This window comes from Phyllobates terribilis, unplaced genomic scaffold, assembly GCF_046119375.1.
Source record: "Phyllobates terribilis strain yellow unplaced genomic scaffold, ASM4611937v1 Scaffold_1__5_contigs__length_1240528914, whole genome shotgun sequence".
Classification (NCBI taxonomy): domain Eukaryota; kingdom Metazoa; phylum Chordata; class Amphibia; order Anura; family Dendrobatidae; genus Phyllobates; species Phyllobates terribilis.
Window position 1 is genome coordinate 1,098,137,487 of NW_027362761.1, and position 20,953 is coordinate 1,098,158,439.

The 20,953-nt window shown below is 56.7% G+C and overlaps 1 protein-coding gene across 2 annotated transcripts in view; it reads right to left on the reverse strand.

The window, feature by feature from the left end:
- PGM2 (phosphoglucomutase 2) overlaps nt 1–20,953 on the reverse strand; it is a 63,910-nt gene that overhangs the window by 24,263 nt on the left and 18,694 nt on the right. Inside the window, exons 5-7 of one of the 2 annotated variants that reach the window (XM_073646201.1) lie at nt 19,337–19,420; nt 15,720–15,913; nt 14,636–14,825 (exon numbers count right to left, since the gene is read on the reverse strand). In XM_073646201.1, the coding sequence (XP_073502302.1) occupies nt 14,636–14,825; nt 15,720–15,913; nt 19,337–19,420 (468 nt within the window). The remainder of the gene's footprint in view (nt 1–14,635; nt 14,826–15,719; nt 15,914–19,336; nt 19,421–20,953) is intronic. The other variant, XM_073646208.1, reaches the window with a different exon arrangement.

The window sequence follows — 20,953 nt, forward strand, 5'->3', positions numbered from 1 at the left end:
TATGCTGTTTAACTTGAAAGTGGGTCTGTCACCAGATTTCACAAAGCAAAACTACATACATTACTAGATAGATCTCTTAGACCTGAGAAGGCTGTTGTTCTTACTTTGAGAATCCATGTCAGAATAGATGTGTAATGTGTAATCCAATTTGAAGGTTAACCTCATTCTCGCCCATCCAGCCTGACTGCTCCTCAGTGTCCCTCCTCCCTGCTGCTGAGATCTCACACTGCTCAGTACAGGCCGCAGCTGTCAGTCAGGCTGCATGGACTGAGACTGAATATACGAGACTCCTAAAATGCTCAGCCTAATATCAGACTTACACAGCCATTTTCACAGCCTCAACAGATCTATTTAACCCCTTGCCGTCATGTAATGTAATAGTAAGTCACAGGTCCCTGGCCCCATGTATGTCCCCACCGCCTGATCTGATGGGTCCCCATGGCAGCCAAAGGTAAAGCTTCATAGGAGAGCAACAATGTATACTGTGACACTGCGGTATTGCAATATATAGTATAAGTGATGGAACAATTGCAAGTTCAATTCCCCTGAAAAAAGGGAACAAAAAAAGAAAAATATGCTTTTAATATTAAAAAAAAAAAAAAAAAATCTAATCACCACTCCTTTCACCCATAAAAAAATAAATAAAAAAAAAAATTAAACATGTGGTATTGCTGTGCCCATAAAAGTGTGATCTATCAAAATAATTAACCCTATCAGTAAACAAATGGAGAATTTTTTTTCTAAAAGCCAGAATTGCGTTATTTCAGTTGCCAAAACTCTATTAAAAAAATAAATAATAATAATAGGTTGTGATCAACGCAGATCTACCCCAAAACGATAGCAATATATATGGCAGTTTGCCGCGCCAAAAAACAAGTCATCACACAGCACTATCAACAGAAAATGCTACAGGTCTCGGAAAATGGTGACAAAGACAAAAATCACGAGAATGGGAGTGGCGGTTCCCGTATCACTGTGGTGCCGGAGCACTGCAGCTCCAGTCATGTGGACGGGACTGACGGCAGCACAGCGCTCCGCTATAGCCGTCATATTACCTACTCCACACTGCCATCTGGTGGACAGACGCTGCAAATGTAATCAACAACAAATGGAGTAGATTCCTACTAAAATGTTTGCATCCATCTTTATTTCCACAGCTTTACACTACAGGTACAATTAAACAGAATAGAGTTCTGTCCACAATGTGTAGGATGCTGTAATTAGTAGTGGATTGTACTTGGAGCATAAAATAAAGCTGTGGAAATAATGATGAATGATAAGGATTTATTCAGAATAGGCTGGAAACTTGTTTCAGTCCAGATTCGAGCAGATCAGATGTGCTTGTTCACATCACTACAGACGTCTGGTTAGGACGGGTAGCAGCCTGAAATGTGTGACGGGGGTCTTTTTTGGACAGCTTGTCTGAGAACCCCTTTAAAGAGGGAGGCAGAGCATTGAGTCTTATGGTGATTCTCTATGGGAGCTGCCAGGTAGAGGGTGTATGCCCCTCATCAGTGAGCAGCAGAGTCCGGCTGGTTACCTCACCTGGTAGAGACGTACTATTTCTCCTTAAAGAGACCAGCTCAGTAGAGTCATACAGGCAATGCTCCATGGTAGAAAAGTATGTAAATGAGCCCTGCACTACACTGATGAGGGGCACACAATCCACAGCATGCTGTCTGCAGAGGAGCTTCCGGCCTGGTATTTAGCCCTGGATGGGTCACCAGGCTCCTGAAAGACTTGGACATTGAATTGCAGGGTAGTCTCCTCTCCTGGGTATTGCTTGTGGATAGTTTATTTTGTTTGGTGAAAGGCCTAGATTTCAGACCTCTGTCTGGCCGTCGTCTAATACAACTACCTACAACCGATGACACTGAGAAAGCCAAAGTCCCTCTTACTACTCGTGTTTCTTTTACCTAAACCAATATTACTACCCCACCAGGAAATGTATCACAGGAACAGAGCAAGAAAAAAAGAATGGGATTTAGCTTCAAGAAAAAAAATAAATAAAGGAGTATCAAAAAAAGTCCCGAAAGTGCTACAGTGACCAGCAGGTGGCGCCATGCTATACATGTACATTTTAGCATTATTCATGGAATATATGATCAAAGAATAAATGGCCGACATTATGTGTTAGGATCTATACAAAGAATATCATCATGATGGGACAACCCCTTTAATCTCCGAGGCATTACCAGAACGAACTACTTTCTCCAGGCTCCTTATCCCAGAAATCAGGAGCAATCTCTGTGTGGCCCCTCCATCTTTGGATGAAGAGGTAGGACTTAGGTAATGGGGTTTGGCTTCGCTCGTGGTTGCCATTGGGACACTGAAGAGGACGGGGATTAATACATATAGGACCTGACTTTTCTAATCTTCATACTTTGGATTTTGGGCGAGCAGTGAGGACGGGCGGAGGAGCGAGGCGGGTCGAGGACGGGCGGAGGAGCGAGGCGGGTCGAGGACGGGCGGAGGAGCGAGGCGGGTCGAGGACGGGCGGAGGAGCGAGGCGGGTCGAGGACGGGCGGAGGAGCGAGGCGGGTCGAGGACAGGAGGAGGAGGAGCGAGGCGGGTCGAGGACAGGAGGAGGAGGAGCGAGGCGGGTCGAGGACAGGAGGAGGAGGAGCGAGGCGGGTCGAGGACAGGAGGAGGAGGAGCGAGGCGGGTCGAGGAGCGAGGCGGGTCGAGGACAGGAGGAGGAGGAGCGAGGCGGGTCGAGGAGCGAGGCGGGTCGAGGACAGGAGGAGGAGGAGCGAGGCGGGTCGAGGACAGGAGGAGCGAGGCGGGTCGAGGACAGGAGGAGCGAGGCGGGTCGAGGACAGGAGGAGCGAGGCGGGTCGAGGACAGGAGGAGCGAGGCGGGTCGAGGACAGGAGGAGGAGGAGCGAGGACAGGAGGAGGAGGAGCGAGGACAGGAGGAGGAGGAGCGAGGACAGGAGGAGGAGGAGCGAGGACAGGAGGAGGAGGAGCGAGGACAGGAGGAGGAGGAGCGAGGACAGGAGGAGGAGGAGCGAGGACAGGAGGAGGAGGAGCGAGGACAGGAGGAGGAGGAGCGAGGACAGGAGGAGGAGGGGGAGGAGCGAGGACAGGAGGAGGAGGGGGAGGAGCGAGGACAGGAGGAGAAGGGGGAGGAGCAAGGACAGGAGGAGGAGGAGGAGGAGCAAGGACAGGAGGAGGAGGAGGAGCGAGGACAGGAGGAGGAGCGAGGTGGATAGAGGACAGGAGGAGGAGGACAGAAGGAGGAGGAGCGAGGTGGATAGAGGACAGGAGGAGGAGGACAGAAGGAGGAGGAGCGAGGTGGATCGAGGACAGGAGGAGGAGGAGCGAAGTGGATCGAGGACAGGAGGAGGAGGAGGAGCGAGGTGGATCGAGGACAGGAGGAGGAGGAGGAGCGAGGTGGATCGAGGACAGGAGGAGGAGGAGGAGGAGCGAGGTGGATCGAGGACAGGAGGAGGAGGAGGAGCAAGGTGGATCGAGGACAGGAGGAGGAGGAGGAGCGAGGTGGATCGAGGACAGGAGGAGGAGGAGGAGCGAGGTGGATCGAGGACAGGAGGAGGAGGAGGAGCGAGGTGGATCGAGGACAGGAGGAGGAGCGAGGTGGATCGAGGACAGGAGGAGGAGCGAGGTGGATCGAGGACAGGAGGAGGAGGAGGAGCAGCGAGGTGGATCGAGGACAGGAGGAGGAGGAGCGAGGTGGATCGAGGACAGGAGGAGGAGGAGCGAGGTGGATCGAGGACAGGAGGAGGAGGAGGAGCGAGGTGGATCGAGGACAGGAGGAGGAGGAGGAGGAGGAGCGAGGTGGATCGAGGACAGGAGGAGGAGGAGGAGGAGGAGCGAGGTGGATCGAGGACAGGAGGAGGAGGAGGAGCGAGGTGGATCGAGGACAGGAGGAGGAGGAGGAGCGAGGTGGATCGAGGACAGGAGGAGGAGGAGGAGCGAGGTGGATCGAGGACAGGAGGAGGAGGAGGAGCGAGGTGGATCGAGGACAGGAGGAGGAGGAGGAGCGAGGTGGATCGAGGACAGGAGGAGGAGGAGCGAGGTGGATCGAGGAGAGGAGGAGGAGGAGCGAGGTGGATCGAGGACAGGAGGAGGAGGAGCGAGGTGGATCGAGGACAGGAGGAGGAGGAGCGAGGTGGATCGAGGACAGGAGGAGGAGCGAGGTGGATCGAGGACAGGAGGAGGAGGAGGAACGAGGAGGAGGAGGAACGAGGAGGAGGAGGAACGAGGAGGAGGAGGAGCAGGAGCGAGGTGGATCGAGGACAGGAGGAGGAGGAGCGAAGTGGATCGAGGACAGGAGGAGGAGGAGGAGCGAGGTGGATCGAGGACAGGAGGAGGAGGAGGAGCGAGGTGGATCGAGGACAGGAGGAGGAGGAGGAGCGAGGTGGATCGAGGACAGGAGGAGGAGGAGGAGCGAGGTGGATCGAGGACAGGAGGAGGAGGAGGAGCGAGGTGGATCGAGGACAGGAGGAGGAGGAGGAGCGAGGTGGATCGAGGACAGGAGGAGGAGGACAGAAGGAGGAGGAGCGAGGTGGATCGAGGACAGGAGGAGGAGGAGGAGCGAAGTGGATCGAGGACAGGAGGAGGAGGAGGAGCGAGGTGGATCGAGGACAGGAGGAGGAGGAGGAGCGAGGTGGATCGAGGACAGGAGGAGGAGGAGGAGCGAGGTGGATCGAGGACAGGAGGAGGAGGAGCGAGGTGGATCGAGGACAGGAGGAGGAGGAGGAGCGAGGTGGATCGAGGACAGGAGGAGGAGCGAGGTGGATCGAGGACAGGAGGAGGAGGAGGAGCAGCGAGGTGGATCGAGGACAGGAGGAGGAGGAGCGAGGTGGATCGAGGACAGGAGGAGGAGGAGGAGCAGCGAGGTGGATCGAGGACAGGAGGAGGAGGAGCGAGGTGAATCGAGGACAGGAGGAGGAGGAGCGAGGTGGATCGAGGACAGGAGGAGGAGGAGGAGGAGGAGCGAGGTGGATCGAGGACAGGAGGAGGAGGAGGAGCGAGGTGGATCGAGGACAGGAGGAGGAGGAGGAGCGAGGTGGATCGAGGACAGGAGGAGGAGGAGGAGCGAGGTGGATCGAGGACAGGAGGAGGAGGAGGAGCGAGGTGGATCGAGGACAGGAGGAGGAGGAGGAGCGAGGTGGATCGAGGACAGGAGGAGGAGGAGGAGCGAGGTGGATCGAGGACAGGAGGAGGAGGAGGAGCGAGGTGGATCGAGGACAGGAGGAGGAGGAGGAGCGAGGTGGATCGAGGACAGGAGGAGGAGGAGGAGCGAGGTGGATCGAGGACAGGAGGAGGAGGAGGAGCGAGGTGGATCGAGGACAGGAGGAGGAGGAGGAGCGAGGTGGATCGAGGACAGGAGGAGGAGGAGGAGCGAGGTGGATCGAGGACAGGAGGAGGAGGAGGAGCGAGGTGGATCGAGGACAGGAGGAGGAGGAGGAGCGAGGTGGATCGAGGACAGGAGGAGGAGGAGGAGCGAGGTGGATCGAGGACAGGAGGAGGAGGAGGAGCGAGGTGGATCGAGGACAGGAGGAGGAGGAGGAGCGAGGTGGATCGAGGACAGGAGGAGGAGGAGGAGCGAGGTGGATCGAGGACAGGAGGAGGAGGAGGAGCGAGGTGGATCGAGGACAGGAGGAGGAGGAGCGAGGTGGATCGAGGACAGGAGGAGGAGGAGGAACGAGGAGGAGGAGGAACGAGGAGGAGGAGGAACGAGGAGGAGGAGGAACGAGGAGGAGGAGGAACGAGGAGGAGGAGGAACGAGGAGGAGGAGGAGCAGGAGCGAGGTGGATCGAGGACAGGAGGAGGAGGAGCAGGAGCGAAGTGGATCGAGGACAGGAGGAGGAGGAGCAGGAGCGAGGTGGATCGAGGACAGGAGGAGGAGGAGCAGAAGCGAGGTGGATCGAGGACAGGAGGAGGAGGAGGAGGAGGAGCAGGAGCGAGGTGGATCGAGGACAGGAGGAGGAGGAGCAGGAGCGAGGTGGATCGAGGACAGGAGGAGGAGGAGGAGCAGGAGCGAGGTGGATCGAGGACAGGAGGAGGAGGAGCAGGAGCGAGGTGGATCGAGGACAGGAGGAGGAGGAGCAGGAGCGAGGTGGATCGAGGACAGGAGGAGGAGGAGGAGGAGGAGCGAGGTGGATCGAGGACAGGAGGAGGAGGAGGAGGAGCAGGAGCGAGGTGGATCGAGGACAGGAGGAGGAGGAGGAGGAGGAGGAGGAGCAGGAGCGAGGTGGATCGAGGACAGGAGGAGGAGCGAGGTGGATCGAGGACAGGAGGAGGAGCGAGGTGGATCGAGGACAGGAGGAGGAGCGAGGTGGATCGAGGACAGGAGGAGGAGCGAGGTGGATCGAGGACAGGAGGAGGAGCGAGGTGGATCGAGGACAGGAGGAGGAGCGAGGTGGATCGAGGACAGGAGGAGGAGCGAGGTGGATCGAGGACAGGAGGAGGAGCGAGGTGGATCGAGGACAGGAGGAGGAGCGAGGTGGATCGAGGACAGGAGGAGGAGGAGGAGCGAGGTGGATCGAGGACAGGAGGAGGAGGAGGAGCGAGGTGGATCGAGGACAGGAGGAGGAGGAGGAGCGAGGTGGATCGAGGACAGGAGGAGGAGGAGGAGCGAGGTGGATCGAGGACAGGAGGAGGAGCGAGGTGGATCGAGGACAGGAGGAGGAGCGAGGTGGATCGAGGACAGGAGGAGGAGCGAGGTGGATCGAGGACAGGAGGAGGAGCGAGGTGGATCGAGGACAGGAGGAGGAGCGAGGTGGATCGAGGACAGGAGGAGGAGGAGGAGGAGCAGCGAGGTGGATCGAGGACAGGAGGAGGAGGAGCGAGGTGGATCGAGAACAGGAGGAGGAGGAGGAGCGAGGTGGATCGAGAACAGGAGGAGGAGGAGGAGGAGCGAGGTGGATCGAGGACAGGAGGAGGAGGAGGAGGAGCGAGGTGTATCGAGGACAGGAGGAGGAGGAGGAAGAGCGAGGTGGATCGAGGACAGGAGGAGGAGGAGGAGCGAGGTGGATCGAGGACAGGAGGAGGAGGAGGAGCGAGGTGGATCGAGGACAGGAGGAGGAGGAGGAGCGAGGTGGATCGAGGACAGGAGGAGGAGGAGGAGCGAGGTGGATCGAGGACAGGAGGAGGAGGAGGAGCGAGGTGGATCGAGGACAGGAAGAGGAGGAGGAGCGAGGTGGATCGAGGACAGGAAGAGGAGGAGGAGGGAGGTGGATCGAGGACAGGAGGAGGAGGAGGAGGAGGGAGGTGGATCGAGGACAGGAGGAGGAGGAGGAGGGAGGTGGATCGAGGACAGGAGGAGGAGGAGGAGGGAGGTGGATCGAGGACAGGAGGAGGAGGAGGAGGGAGGTGGATCGAGGACAGGAGGAGGAGGAGGAGGGAGGTGGATCGAGGACAGGAGGAGGAGCAGGAGCGAGGTGGATCGAGGACAGGAGGAGCGAGGTGGATCGAGGACAGGAGGAGGAGGAGGAGGAGGAGCGAGGTGGATCGAGGACAGGAGGAGGAGGAGGAGGAGCGAGGTGTATCGAGGACAGGAGGAGGAGGAGGAGGAGCGAGGTGGATCGAGGACAGGAGGAGGAGGAGGAGGAGCGAGGTGGATCGAGGACAGGAGGAGGAGGAGGAGCGAGGTGGATCGAGGACAGGAGGAGGAGGAGGAGCGAGGTGGATCGAGGACAGGAGGAGGAGGAGGAGCGAGGTGGATCGAGGACAGGAGGAGGAGGAGGAGCGAGGTGGATCGAGGACAGGAGGAGGAGGAGGAGCGAGGTGGATCGAGGACAGGAAGAGGAGGAGGAGCGAGGTGGATCGAGGACAGGAAGAGGAGGAGGAGGGAGGTGGATCGAGGACAGGAGGAGGAGGAGGAGGGAGGTGGATCGAGGACAGGAGGAGGAGAAGGAGGGAGGTGGATCGAGGACAGGAGGAGGAGGAGGAGGGAGGTGGATCGAGGACAGGAGGAGGAGCAGGAGCGAGGTGGATCGAGGACAGGAGGAGGAGCAGGAGCGAGGTGGATCGAGGACAGGAGGAGGAGCAGGAGCGAGGTGGATCGAGGACAGGAGGAGCGAGGTGGATCGAGGACAGGAGGAGGAGGAGGAGCAGCGAGGTGGATCGAGGACAGGAGGAGGAGGAGGAGCAGCGAGGTGGATCGAGGACAGGAGGAGGAGCAGCGAGGTGGATCGAGGACAGGAGGAGGAGGAGCGAGGTGGATCGAGGACAGGAGGAGGAGGAGGAGCGAGGTGGATCGAGGACAGGAGGAGGAGGAGGAGGAGGAGCGAGGTGGATCGAGGACAGGAGGAGGAGGAGGAGGAGCGAGGTGGATCGAGGACAGGAGGAGGAGGAGGAGGAGGAGCGAGGTGGATCGAGGACAGGAGGAGGAGGAGGAGGAGGAGCGAGGTGGATCGAGGACAGGAGGAGGAGGAGGAGGAGCGAGGTGGATCGAGGACAGGAGGAGGAGGAGGAGGAGCGAGGTGGATCGAGGACAGGAGGAGGAGGAGCAGGAGCGAGGTGGATCGAGGACAGGAGGAGGAGCATCGATGACAGGAGGAGCGAGGTGGATCGAGGACAGGAGGAGGAGGAGGAGCGAGGTGGATCGAGAACAGGAGGAGGAGGAGGAGCGAGGTGGATCGAGGACAGGAGGAGGAGCGAGGTGGATCGAGGACAGGAGGAGGAGCGAGGTGGATCGAGGACAGGAGGAGGAGGAGGAGCGAGGTGGATCGAGGACAGGAGGAGGAGGAGGAGCGAGGTGGATCGAGGACAGGAGGAGGAGGAGGAGCGAGGTGGATCGAGGACAGGAGGAGGAGGAGGAGCGAGGTGGATCGAGGACAGGAGGAGGAGCAGGAGCGAGGTGGATCGAGGACAGGAGGAGCGAGGTGGATCGAGGACAGGAGGAGCGAGGTGGATCGAGGACAGGAGGAGCGAGGTGGATCGAGGACAGGAGGAGCGAGGTGGATCGAGGACAGGAGGAGCGACAGGAGGAGCGAGGTGGATCGAGGACAGGAGGAGCGAGGTGGATCGAGGACAGGAGGAGCGAGGTGGATCGAGGACAGGAGGAGCGAGGTGGATCGAGGACAGGAGGAGCGAGGTGGATCGAGGACAGGAGGAGCGAGGTGGATCGAGGACAGGAGGAGCGAGGTGGATCGAGGACAGGAGGAGCGAGGTGGATCGAGGACAGGAGGAGCGAGGTGGATCGAGGACAGGAGGAGCGAGGTGGATCGAGGACAGGAGGAGCGAGGTGGATCGAGGACAGGAGGAGCGAGGTGGATCGAGGACAGGAGGAGCGAGGTGGATCGAGGACAGGAGGAGCGAGGTGGATCGAGGACAGGAGGAGCGAGGTGGATCGAGGACAGGAGGAGCGAGGTGGATCGAGGACAGGAGGAGCGAGGTGGATCGAGGACAGGAGGAGCGAGGTGGATCGAGGACAGGAGATGGAGGAGCGAGGTGGATCGAGGACAGGAGATGGAGGAGCGAGGTGGATCGAGGACAGGAGATGGAGGAGCGAGGTGGATCGAGGACAGGAGATGGAGGAGCGAGGTGGATCGAGGACAGGAGATGGAGGAGCGAGGTGGATCGAGGACAGGAGATGGAGGAGCGAGGTGGATCGAGGACAGGAGATGGAGGAGCGAGGTGGATCGAGGACAGGAGATGGAGGAGCGAGGTGGATCGAGGACAGGAGATGGAGGAGCGAGGTGGATCGAGGACAGGAGATGGAGGAGCGAGGTGGATCGAGGACAGGAGATGGAGGAGCGAGGTGGATCGAGGACAGGAGATGGAGGAGCGAGGTGGATCGAGGACAGGAGATGGAGGAGCGAGGTGGATCGAGGACAGGAGATGGAGGAGCGAGGTGGATCGAGGACAGGAGATGGAGGAGCGAGGTGGATCGAGGACAGGAGATGGAGGAGCGAGGTGGATCGAGGACAGGAGATGGAGGAGCGAGGTGGATCGAGGACAGGAGATGGAGGAGCGAGGTGGATCGAGGACAGGAGATGGAGGAGCGAGGTGGATCGAGGACAGGAGATGGAGGAGCGAGGTGGATCGAGGACAGGAGATGGAGGAGCGAGGTGGATCGAGGACAGGAGATGGAGGAGCGAGGTGGATCGAGGACAGGAGATGGAGGAGCGAGGTGGATCGAGGACAGGAGATGGAGGAGCGAGGTGGATCGAGGACAGGAGATGGAGGAGCGAGGTGGATCGAGGACAGGAGATGGAGGAGCGAGGTGGATCGAGGACAGGAGATGGAGGAGCGAGGTGGATCGAGGACAGGAGATGGAGGAGCGAGGTGGATCGAGGACAGGAGATGGAGGAGCGAGGTGGATCGAGGACAGGAGATGGAGGAGCGAGGTGGATCGAGGACAGGAGATGGAGGAGCGAGGTGGATCGAGGACAGGAGATGGAGGAGCGAGGTGGATCGAGGACAGGAGATGGAGGAGCGAGGTGGATCGAGGACAGGAGATGGAGGAGCGAGGTGGATCGAGGACAGGAGATGGAGGAGCGAGGTGGATCGAGGACAGGAGATGGAGGAGCGAGGTGGATCGAGGACAGGAGATGGAGGAGCGAGGTGGATCGAGGACAGGAGATGGAGGAGCGAGGTGGATCGAGGACAGGAGATGGAGGAGCGAGGTGGATCGAGGACAGGAGATGGAGGAGCGAGGTGGATCGAGGACAGGAGATGGAGGAGCGAGGTGGATCGAGGACAGGAGATGGAGGAGCGAGGTGGATCGAGGACAGGAGATGGAGGAGCGAGGTGGATCGAGGACAGGAGATGGAGGAGCGAGGTGGATCGAGGACAGGAGATGGAGGAGCGAGGTGGATCGAGGACAGGAGATGGAGGAGCGAGGTGGATCGAGGACAGGAGATGGAGGAGCGAGGTGGATCGAGGACAGGAGATGGAGGAGCGAGGTGGATCGAGGACAGGAGATGGAGGAGCGAGGTGGATCGAGGACAGGAGATGGAGGAGCGAGGTGGATCGAGGACAGGAGATGGAGGAGCGAGGTGGATCGAGGACAGGAGATGGAGGAGCGAGGTGGATCGAGGACAGGAGATGGAGGAGCGAGGTGGATCGAGGACAGGAGATGGAGGAGCGAGGTGGATCGAGGACAGGAGATGGAGGAGCGAGGTGGATCGAGGACAGGAGATGGAGGAGCGAGGTGGATCGAGGACAGGAGATGGAGGAGCGAGGTGGATCGAGGACAGGAGATGGAGGAGCGAGGTGGATCGAGGACAGGAGATGGAGGAGCGAGGTGGATCGAGGACAGGAGATGGAGGAGCGAGGTGGATCGAGGACAGGAGATGGAGGAGCGAGGTGGATCGAGGACAGGAGATGGAGGAGCGAGGTGGATCGAGGACAGGAGATGGAGGAGCGAGGTGGATCGAGGACAGGAGATGGAGGAGCGAGGTGGATCGAGGACAGGAGATGGAGGAGCGAGGTGGATCGAGGACAGGAGATGGAGGAGCGAGGTGGATCGAGGACAGGAGATGGAGGAGCGAGGTGGATCGAGGACAGGAGATGGAGGAGCGAGGTGGATCGAGGACAGGAGATGGAGGAGCGAGGTGGATCGAGGACAGGAGATGGAGGAGCGAGGTGGATCGAGGACAGGAGATGGAGGAGCGAGGTGGATCGAGGACAGGAGATGGAGGAGCGAGGTGGATCGAGGACAGGAGATGGAGGAGCGAGGTGGATCGAGGACAGGAGATGGAGGAGCGAGGTGGATCGAGGACAGGAGATGGAGGAGCGAGGTGGATCGAGGACAGGAGATGGAGGAGCGAGGTGGATCGAGGACAGGAGATGGAGGAGCGAGGTGGATCGAGGACAGGAGATGGAGGAGCGAGGTGGATCGAGGACAGGAGATGGAGGAGCGAGGTGGATCGAGGACAGGAGATGGAGGAGCGAGGTGGATCGAGGACAGGAGATGGAGGAGCGAGGTGGATCGAGGACAGGAGATGGAGGAGCGAGGTGGATCGAGGACAGGAGATGGAGGAGCGAGGTGGATCGAGGACAGGAGATGGAGGAGCGAGGTGGATCGAGGACAGGAGATGGAGGAGCGAGGTGGATCGAGGACAGGAGATGGAGGAGCGAGGTGGATCGAGGACAGGAGATGGAGGAGCGAGGTGGATCGAGGACAGGAGATGGAGGAGCGAGGTGGATCGAGGACAGGAGATGGAGGAGCGAGGTGGATCGAGGACAGGAGATGGAGGAGCGAGGTGGATCGAGGACAGGAGATGGAGGAGCGAGGTGGATCGAGGACAGGAGATGGAGGAGCGAGGTGGATCGAGGACAGGAGATGGAGGAGCGAGGTGGATCGAGGACAGGAGATGGAGGAGCGAGGTGGATCGAGGACAGGAGATGGAGGAGCGAGGTGGATCGAGGACAGGAGATGGAGGAGCGAGGTGGATCGAGGACAGGAGATGGAGGAGCGAGGTGGATCGAGGACAGGAGATGGAGGAGCGAGGTGGATCGAGGACAGGAGATGGAGGAGCGAGGTGGATCGAGGACAGGAGATGGAGGAGCGAGGTGGATCGAGGACAGGAGATGGAGGAGCGAGGTGGATCGAGGACAGGAGATGGAGGAGCGAGGTGGATCGAGGACAGGAGATGGAGGAGCGAGGTGGATCGAGGACAGGAGATGGAGGAGCGAGGTGGATCGAGGACAGGAGATGGAGGAGCGAGGTGGATCGAGGACAGGAGATGGAGGAGCGAGGTGGATCGAGGACAGGAGATGGAGGAGCGAGGTGGATCGAGGACAGGAGATGGAGGAGCGAGGTGGATCGAGGACAGGAGATGGAGGAGCGAGGTGGATCGAGGACAGGAGATGGAGGAGCGAGGTGGATCGAGGACAGGAGATGGAGGAGCGAGGTGGATCGAGGACAGGAGATGGAGGAGCGAGGTGGATCGAGGACAGGAGATGGAGGAGCGAGGTGGATCGAGGACAGGAGATGGAGGAGCGAGGTGGATCGAGGACAGGAGATGGAGGAGCGAGGTGGATCGAGGACAGGAGATGGAGGAGCGAGGTGGATCGAGGACAGGAGATGGAGGAGCGAGGTGGATCGAGGACAGGAGATGGAGGAGCGAGGTGGATCGAGGACAGGAGATGGAGGAGCGAGGTGGATCGAGGACAGGAGATGGAGGAGCGAGGTGGATCGAGGACAGGAGATGGAGGAGCGAGGTGGATCGAGGACAGGAGATGGAGGAGCGAGGTGGATCGAGGACAGGAGATGGAGGAGCGAGGTGGATCGAGGACAGGAGATGGAGGAGCGAGGTGGATCGAGGACAGGAGATGGAGGAGCGAGGTGGATCGAGGACAGGAGATGGAGGAGCGAGGTGGATCGAGGACAGGAGATGGAGGAGCGAGGTGGATCGAGGACAGGAGGAGCGAGGTGGATCGAGGACAGGAGGAGCGAGGTGGATCGAGGACAGGAGGAGCGAGGTGGATCGAGGACAGGAGGAGCGAGGTGGATCGAGGACAGGAGGAGCGAGGTGGATCGAGGACAGGAGGAGCGAGGTGGATCGAGGACAGGAGGAGCGAGGTGGATCGAGGACAGGAGGAGCGAGGTGGATCGAGGACAGGAGGAGCGAGGTGGATCGAGGACAGGAGGAGCGAGGTGGATCGAGGACAGGAGGAGCGAGGTGGATCGAGGACAGGAGGAGCGAGGTGGATCGAGGACAGGAGGAGCGAGGTGGATCGAGGACAGGAGGAGCGAGGTGGATCGAGGACAGGAGGAGCGAGGTGGATCGAGGACAGGAGGAGCGAGGTGGATCGAGGACAGGAGGAGCGAGGTGGATCGAGGACAGGAGGAGCGAGGTGGATCGAGGACAGGAGGAGCGAGGTGGATCGAGGACAGGAGGAGCGAGGTGGATCGAGGACAGGAGGAGCGAGGTGGATCGAGGACAGGAGGAGCGAGGTGGATCGAGGACAGGAGGAGCGAGGTGGATCGAGGACAGGAGGAGCGAGGTGGATCGAGGACAGGAGGAGCGAGGTGGATCGAGGACAGGAGGAGCGAGGTGGATCGAGGACAGGAGGAGCGAGGTGGATCGAGGACAGGAGATGGAGGAGCGAGGTGGATCGAGGACAGGAGATGGAGGAGCGAGGTGGATCGAGGACAGGAGATGGAGGAGCGAGGTGGATCGAGGACAGGAGATGGAGGAGCGAGGTGGATCGAGGACAGGAGATGGAGGAGCGAGGTGGATCGAGGACAGGAGATGGAGGAGCGAGGTGGATCGAGGACAGGAGATGGAGGAGCGAGGTGGATCGAGGACAGGAGATGGAGGAGCGAGGTGGATCGAGGACAGGAGATGGAGGAGCGAGGTGGATCGAGGACAGGAGATGGAGGAGCGAGGTGGATCGAGGACAGGAGATGGAGGAGCGAGGTGGATCGAGGACAGGAGATGGAGGAGCGAGGTGGATCGAGGACAGGAGATGGAGGAGCGAGGTGGATCGAGGACAGGAGATGGAGGAGCGAGGTGGATCGAGGACAGGAGATGGAGGAGCGAGGTGGATCGAGGACAGGAGATGGAGGAGCGAGGTGGATCGAGGACAGGAGATGGAGGAGCGAGGTGGATCGAGGACAGGAGATGGAGGAGCGAGGTGGATCGAGGACAGGAGATGGAGGAGCGAGGTGGATCGAGGACAGGAGGAGGAGCGAGGACAGAGCTTATTACCAGGACTCCTTTGCCCTCTTCAGGATTGGGGTATTTCACTGTAGGAAATTCCGGATCCGGCTCCTTCTGCTCTGGGACAGCGAGTGGGGGGCTGAAGCTGAAAGCCTGGAATGCAGACTGGACGAACTGGTGGCCCACGCCATGGACAGACGTGTGCACGAACTTCAGCTTGGAATTCTGGTTTATGTCCCTGAGAAAAAGACGCAATCAGGACAAGAAATATAGCACAAAAAATATACATTTATATAGACAAAGCAGAATCTGCGGTAACACGTAATGATCAGAATAACCTGCCATGTGCCCCAGAGCTTTTATACGTTTCTGTGATCAATGATGATAGCACTTGTTGCTAATCAATGGAGGTCCGATCACTAGGACCTTTACTTGTTACAGGGAACAGTAACTCTCAGATTTAAAGCGTTATTCCCATCTTCATGGTAATAAGGGTGGCTATATACATTATATATCAGTGGCACCAGACAAGCATCTATATAGGTGGCAGCTTCCCGGCCTCCTCTGCAGACAGACGTTGGGGGGAGAATGATACGGCATGGTGGATTGCAATATACAAGATTCTGTTGGTCTTAGAGGGATTTTCTCCTTTCTACTTCAGTAATTAATTCATCCTGGTGTTAATAAAATTAACGTCAGCCGCCACCCAACACCCTTGGGTCCAGCACTGAGCCCGGTGATTGTGTGCAGGCTGATGACATTACGATAGCAGCGCTGCAGCCAATCACTGGGCTCAGCAGCTTGTATTGTCCTCCGCTTAAGCCTACTACACCACCGTTATCGTCATGTCATCAGTTTGGACTCAATCACGGTAGCAGGGGTGGAGACCCTGAGCTGGAGCCAGGTTTTATTATTTATAACACGGCCATGATGAATAGGTAAGAAAAAAAATTCAAAGGGAAAAACCCATTCAAGCAAGAAAAGTCACCGCCAGAAGTGCTGGCAGCAGCTTACGCCCCTCTCCCTTTTCAGCACACATGCATGCTCTGCCATACTGAGCGTCCATCAGTAGGAGGGCTGCACCCCTAATTGTCTCTTATTATTAGAGCGTTTCCAGCTGGGCCCCCATTACCTGTGGTAGCAATGTGTCTGTATGTCAGAGAAGTAATCCTTGTTTATGGAGCAGTAGGGATCTTTAAGGAGGGGGCTGCCGTCAATGAGAGCGTCGTCCCAGGCTTGAGGCCACGGCTCCAGGTTCTCCTCAATGGCGAGAGCGATACCTTTGTCATGCGGAGGAATGATCTGAGCTCCGTTCTCCCAATAAACCTACGGCAGCAATAAAAAATAAGATATAATGATACAACATCACGGGAAGTCGAGGAGGGAAAGTCACCGCATGGACTCGTCTGCTATGAGTGTACGGCTTTCTCTGAGCTGGTGGGGGAGCCCATTACTTGGCACCCGCAGACATTAGGGGCTTTGTCTATGGAGCACGGGGGCTACATTCACAGCTACACGGCCCGGTGCATTCACAGCTACACGGCCCGGTGCATTCACAGCTACACGGCCCGGTGCATTCACAGCTACACTGCCCGGTGCATTCACAGCTACACTGCCCGCTGCATTCACAGCTACACTGCCCGCTGCATTCACAGCTACACTGCCCGCTGCATTCACAGCTACACTGCCCGGTGCATTCACAGCTACACTGCCCGGTGCATTCACAGCTACACTGCCCGGTGCATTCACAGCTACACTGCCCAGTGCATTCACAGCTACACTGCCCAGTGCATTCACAGCTACACTGCCCAGTGCATTCACAGCTACACTGCCCAGTGCATTCACAGCTACACTGCCCAGTGCATTCACAGCTACACTGCCCAGTGCATTCACAGCTACACTGCCCAGTGCATTCACAGCTACACTGCCCAGTGCATTCACAGCTACACTGCCCAGTGCATTCACAGCTACACTGCCCAGTGCATTCACAGCTACACTGCCCAGTGCATTCACAGCTACACTGCCCAGTGCATTCACAGCTACACTGCCCAGTGCATTCACAGCTACACTGCCCAGTGCATTCACAGCTACACTGCCCAGTGCATTCACAGCTACACTGCCCAGTGCATTCACAGCTACACTGCCCAGTGCATTCACAGCTACACTGCCCAGTGCATTCACAGCTACACTGCCCAGTGCATTCACAGCTACACTGCCCAGTGCATTCACAGCTACACTGCCCAGTGCATTCACAGCTACACTGCCCAGTGCATTCACAGCTACACTGCCCAGTGCATTCACAGCTACACTGCCCAGTGCATTCACAGCTACACTGCCCAGTGCATTCACAGCTACACTGCCCAGTGCATTCACAGCTACACTGCCCAGTGCATTCACAGCTACACTGCCCAGTGCATTCACAGCTACACTGCCCAGTGCATTCACAGCTACACTGCCCAGTGCATTCACAGCTACACTGCCCAGTGCATTCACAGCTACACTGCCCAGTGCATTCACAGCTACACTGCCCAGTGCATTCACAGCTACACTGCCCAGTGCATTCACAGCTACACTGCCCAGTGCATTCACAGCTACACTGCCCAGTGCATTCACAGCTACACTGCCCAGTGCATTCACAGCTACACTGCCCAGTGCATTCACAGCTACACTGCCCAGTGCATTCACAGCTACACTGCCCAGTGCATTCACAGCTACACTGCCCAGTACATTCACAGCTACACTGCCCAGTACATTTACAGCTACACTGCCCAGTACATTTACAGCTACACTGCCCAGTGCATTTACAGCTACACTGCCCAGTGCATTTACAGCTACACTGCCCGGTGCATTTACAGCTACACTGCCCGGTACATTTACAGCTACACTGCCCAGTGCATTTACAGCTACACTGCCCAGTGCATTTACAGCTACACTGCCCAGTGCATTTACAGCTACACTGCCCAGTGCATTTACAGCTACACTGCCCAGTGCATTTACAGCTACACTGCCCAGTACATTTACAGCTACACTGCCCAGTACATTTACAGCTACACTGCCCAGTACATTTACAGCTACACTGCCCAGTGCATTTACAGCTACACTGCCCAGTGCATTTACAGCTACACTGCCCAGTGCATTTACAGCTACACTGCCCAGTGCATTTACAGCTACACTGCCCAGTGCATTTACAGCTACACTGCCCAGTGCATTTACAGCTACACTGCCCAGTGCATTTACAGCTACACTGCCCAGTGCATTTACAGCTACACTGCCCAGTGCATTTACAGCTACACTGCCCAGTGCATTTACAGCTACACTGCCCAGTGCATTTACAGCTACACTGCCCAGTGCATTTACAGCTACACTGCCCAGTGCATTTACAGCTACACTGCCCAGTGCATTTACAGCTACACTGCCCAGTGCATTTACAGCTACACTGCCCAGTGCATTTACAGCTACACTGCCCAGTGCATTTACAGCTACACTGCCCGGTGCATTTACAGCTACACTGCCCGGTACATTTACAGCTACACTGCCCGGTACATTTACAGCTACACTGCCCGGTACATTTACAGCTACACTGCCCGGTACATTTACAGCTACACTGCCCGGTACATTTACAGCTACACTGCCCAGTGCATTTACAGCTACACTGCCCAGTGCATTTACAGCTACACTGCCCAGTGCATTTACAGCTACACTGCCCAGTGCATTTACAGCTACACTGCCCAGTACATTTACAGCTACACTGCCCGGTGCATTTACAGCTACACGGCCCGGTGCATTTACAGCTACACTGCCCAGTCCTGCTGGACGACGTCCTCCATGCTACTGCTGCTTTAGTGAGTTTGCTAAGTAGAGATATTAGAGCGGGAATCCCTCATATCTATGTGCTCTCATACCAGCCAGTCTCCCCCCACCAGCTCAGAGATAACTGAAAATAAGAGAGAGAGCATGCAGAGCGGAAAACTGGTGACAAATGCAGGACACAGGTCATATAATGGGCAGATTCCCCAAGTACACACACGTCACCTGAGATTACAAGTACGTTTTAAGATGGCCAGAAAACCGAAGATATTTTTAACTTTGGGCCAACAGCTATTCATCCAAAATCCCCCATAAATAAGCACACCACACTCCGCAGAGCGTGAATGTGTTCTTAATAGGGAGATGGGTATAGCAACTGCCAGGAAACAAAAGATCAGGCATGTTATAATCAAACATGCCCAATCCTCCTCAACCCCTGACATCCACCACTGAGGGAGAGTCAGGACACCCCATACACATTGGCTAATCAGCTGGTCCTGTTAAAATAATGTAATGGGCAACACAACGATTAGAGATGCCAAGTGGGAATAGGGAGGGGAGCAAACACTGTCCGCAGTGTGGAAGGACAATAACAGATGGAAGCAGTGTACAGAGGAGAGCACGTACAGCAGAGTCTGCAGGAAGAGCGCACAGAGGCAGCAGCATCAGTGTCAGCACGGGGAGAGGATAGGACACAGGAGCTGTATGGGAGGGGAAAGCCGTACAGAGAGGGGCGCATACATAGGAAAAAATAAAAACACTATTTTATCCCCCCTTTATCAGAAGGTGTCCATTAACCTATGGGAAGCTCATTATGCAGGCTGAGGATTTTTGCCCCCCATGTATAATATGATGGGTAAATTGCAGACAGATGAAGATACGATTGTATAATTGTGTCGTTCCTCATAATGGACCAAGGGCGTAGAGAAACACAGTTCCTACCTTGTATCCATTGTCCTGTTTAGGATTGTGGGAGGCAGTAACCATAATCCCTGCGCACAGATTAAGATGAATCACGGTGTACGGCTAGGAAAGGAAAGAAACAGTTATCTGACCATACAGAGGGAAGAACTTGCAGGAATCTGTCATCAAGTTTTTGCTACCTCAACTGAGAGCAACATAATGTAGGGAAAGAGACCCTGATTTCAGCGATGTGTCACTTAAGATTACTGGGTGCAGCCGTTGTGACACAATTGGAGTTCTTAAATGTAGTAATACAGCAGAGCTGAGGAAGCTAACCCCGCCCACACCAGGCTCTGTATATATAAAGTCCATAGACAGTGAGCTGCCTATCACAGGAGGGGGAGAAGCTGGACCAAGGCTCACACGGGCACCAGTCCAGGCTGTGATAATCTCCTGCTGATCAAATATTCATTGTATGGAAACAGCAGCACACAGCCTAATAAGTGGCACATCCCTGAATTCAATGTCTTAGCCCCTACCTCATGCTGCACTCAGATTACATAACAAAACCATGATTCGACCATGGAGGCCATTTCGAGACAGAATCCTACAAACTGTTCTAGTTGACACAGGGACTTGAGGTGACCAGGCCTGTTGGAGCTCTGCTGCAGTGGAAGAGGGACTTGCTTTGGATTTTCTAACCAACAAACGTTCCTCTTGAGCAGTTGTCTTGAGGGGTTTGCCGGACCTGGGCTTGTCAAACACATCTCCAGTCTCTTCAAATCTTTTTTTAATTCTTTGTACTTGACGCTGAGACACATTAAAGGTGCCCGCCACCTCTGCAGTGGATCTGGTCTTCAGCCTCTTGATAATCAAGGCTTTGGTCGCAGGGTGGATTTTTGGCATGTTGTCAGAGCTCAAGTTGCAGTTCAAGTGAAGGTCTGGGGTGTGGGGTTTCTTTCTATACACACCCACTAATTAACCGATCATTTACTGAGCACTGGTGAGGATGTAAACTAGGATTGGGTGCTTATATGACCAAGCGACAACTTTTGTCTTGCCAAAATCTGACCATTCTGTGTTCATTAAATGATCAATATTTCAGCATTGATGCCAATTTATTTTCTTAACCGAAACCAAATTTGGGAGGGTTTCAACTTTCAAAAGAGTAATTTATAAAACCAATGGATGAATATAAGGTCAGGTTATAAGCTTTTATTTACATCACACGGGTAAGCGACACAACTTCTGTCAGGGAGTGTAATCCCATCACACCACTGTATAAGCGGCTTCTGCCTGCACCTATGAGCAGTAATCCCTGGTGGGTGCAGGGCCCCCACTCTCACCCACCAGTCTGTCACTTGCTGTTTTTATTGGTTCCTTATAGTATGCATTGTCCTTTCCTGTACAGCGGTGCCCACACGACCTGCTGTGCAGGGCACTGAAGCTGCCATAGTCATGTGAATAGTGCTGTCTGCCATTCCCAGGATCACCAGGCTGCAGAGGAAGCCACTGCGTAGGAAAGCAGAAAGTGAAAGCACTTAAAGGAGTTTTCCAGTTTGTAAAAAACACCTGTTCACCGGCTGAAGTTTGTTAAAAAAAAAAATAAAAAAACAAACTATGCTTTACTCACCCTCCCTAGGTCCAGAGCAGAGT